The 2,980-nt window shown below is 40.0% G+C and overlaps 1 gene segment (V, D, J or C); it reads right to left on the reverse strand.

Moving 5' to 3' along the window:
* Positions 1–751: 751 nt before the first annotated feature.
* On the reverse strand, positions 752–1,210 carry LOC132868317 (immunoglobulin heavy variable 2-70-like). The segment is given in 2 exon segments: positions 752–1,068; positions 1,165–1,210. Coding segments are annotated over 2 exon segments (363 nt in total).
* Positions 1,211–2,980: the final 1,770 nt, after the last annotated feature.

Here is a 2,980-nt window from a genome sequence, read left to right on the forward strand (position 1 = left end):
CGAAGCATGGTGGACTCCACTATCCCTCCAGTGAAAAGCCAGCAGAACAGAAAAGAAAAGCAACTGCAAGATCGAGCAAGATCGTGAGTGCAACTGCAAGATCAAGCAAGATTAGATGACCTGTCATTTTTCTGGACAGATAACAAAATCATTCTCACTCATGCTCAGCTAGCTTACTGTAGCTTCAGAATGTCTGGGCTCGACTTCAGCAACTCTGGCGAACATGGTCGTGAGTCTGGAGTTATACACCTAATGTATTGATCTTACAGAGGAAGAAACAAGAACACAGAAGCAGTAACAGAGAAAAGATCTATTTGTTTTTGTTTCACGGATCTATTTGCGAATCTCAACCCCAAATTACATCCCTGTGACTCAGAACTCTCTGAGGTCAAAGCAGAATCACGATGTTTACCGCCTGCCACCATCTTGGTGTGACGCAGTTTCATAGTTATGCGAAGCAGTTTTGTGTGCGTGACACTGTTCTTGCAAGACATAGGGAAATGCATGCACAATAAAAAAATTTGAAAATTTCAGAGGACTTTGCAGTCAGCACCTTTAAGGTTGTGCATGTAGAATGGTGGTTTAAAATTTACATGATAAACAATGAAAAAAACCCCAATATGAAACTCTTGAAATTTGTGGGATTTTTTTTTCAGTTCAACTTGGACAGACAAGTTTTGTATCTTGTGGACATTCTGTTATACTGTACACTGTATGAGGTGTTTTTGTACAGGGATGTTGTTGATTTGTCTCACTGTGGATAACGAGCGCAGTAATACACAGCTGTGTCTTCAGTCTGCATGTTCTGCCCTGTTAATGTTACTGTGCTGCTGGACGTGTCTCTGGAAACCTGAAACCTGCTTTTCAGTTTCTCACTGTAGTAAGTGCTCCCATCATAACATATCAATCCGATCCACTCCAGAGTTTTTCCTGCAGGTTGTCGGATCCAGCCTGTACAGTAGCTGCTATCAGTTAATGAATATCCAGACACTTTACAGGTCAGAGTCAGTGACTGACCAGGGGTTAATACTGTGGATCCGGTCTGGATCAGCTCAACACAGTGAATACCTGGGGAAAAAAAAAAAGTTATTTTAATGTTGGAAATGCAAAAAGCTGCCAGTAAAAAATAAAACTGTATTAAATATCAAATGTAAAAATACTTACAGTGTACGGCTGCCAGCAGCAGCAGCAGGAGGGATGTAGAGATCATGGTGTGTGTTGAAGCAGAAGAAGTAAAAGCTCTTGGTCTTCACTGCTTAAATATATAACAGGGAAGGACATTTGCATGGAGACACTCCTTAACTTCAGGGAACTTTGATGGATTCTTCGAGATGAGAAAACCTCCCATCTTTCAAACATCTCTAATCTGTGAGTTTAAATCTATAATAATTTGGACCAAATATTTGAACAATTAAAAAGATTAAAACAGCTGTTCAGGGGTGAGCTTATGGACTATTACCTGTATCTGGGTGAATTTATATGAAGCAATCACATAAGAATATCACCTCATTAGGGAATGAATAAAACACAACAGTTATAGAGTGTGCAGTTATAGAAAAATAATCAACAATGGGGTGAATTGAAAAAACAACAGAAAGAAATCCACAATAAGATTCACTTTTAATTTAGAGATTTACAAATGACTGCATTCCATTTTCTCTCAGCATTCATTCATTTCTTCATCTCATCTCATCTCATCTCATTATCTCTAGCTGCTTTATCCTGTTCTACAGGGTCGCAGGCAAGCTGGAGCCTATCCCAGCTGACTACAGGCGAAATGCGTGGTACACCCTGGACAAGTCTCCAGGTCATCACAGGGCTGACACATAGACGCAGACAACCATTCACACTCACATTCACACCTATGGTCAATTTAGAGTCACCAGTTAACCTAACCTGCATGTCTTTGGACTGTGGGGGAAACTGGAGCACCTGGAGGAAACCCACGCGGACAACATGCAAACTCCACACAGAAAGCCCCTCGCCGGCCACGGGGCTCAAACCCGGACCTTCTTGCTGTGAGGCGACAGTGCTAACCACTACACCACCGTGCCGCCCTCATTCATTTCTTGATGTGAGAAATTATTCTGACATATTGTCCTCCCAAAGTACAAATCATACAAAAGGACAAACATAAGAGCCATAAATTTAGTGTTTGTTTGTGAAACTTTGTCTATCATGTTTGGTATTTGTAGGAAACATGGCATGAACCCAGTAGAGGATTATAGACTTGAAACACTGAGAATATTAGCAATGATATTGCAGCTGTCTGTCTGTCTTTAAGTGTGTGTATTTGTTTTCCACACATCATTCTTATTCTGTCATCAGTGAGACCTCGTGATATAATTCATTACTCAGCCTTAATATATTCACTGTCAAGCAATTGATAGATATTAGATGTTGCCTTGTTTCTGTTGGAGTGGACGCCAAACCTAATATTAAATGTCATTCGATCAGCTGAACTTTTTTGAACAAGTTAAAAGTTTATTGAAAAGTGTTCATGTGATATTCACTGTGTGGAAGGACTGAATGAGGAAATCTTCAACACTAATTAATACAAATATTGCTGCTCGGAAATGTTTCACTGAAGTGGACGAGGTTTTTGGTGTCAGAAATGTTTTGGGTAAATGAACTGAATCAGCAGCACCACAGTTTCAGACACACCATGGTGTTGGAATTATTTCTGCTGATTTCTGATCTGCCTTCAAAAGATTTTGCAGAGTTATGGCCATTTGCATGACACCAAACACGTCACATCCATACCAAGGGTTTCTTCGCTGCTTCCAAAAGTCAATCCAGATCCTCTGCACGAGAAATTCAGAGTTTCTCCAGGTTTCTTCTTCATCTTCACTTGTAATGACTCAATACTTTGAAATTTCACACCTGCTGAAGGAAGTAAAATATTCAATTGATCCAGTTTTAATCCGGATCAAGAAATATAAAAGAGTGAATCACAGGTTTCAGGGGAGGATAAAAAGTA

The sequence above is a fragment of the Neoarius graeffei genome, chromosome 20, assembly GCF_027579695.1.
Source record: "Neoarius graeffei isolate fNeoGra1 chromosome 20, fNeoGra1.pri, whole genome shotgun sequence".
In the NCBI taxonomy this organism is placed as follows: domain Eukaryota; kingdom Metazoa; phylum Chordata; class Actinopteri; order Siluriformes; family Ariidae; genus Neoarius; species Neoarius graeffei.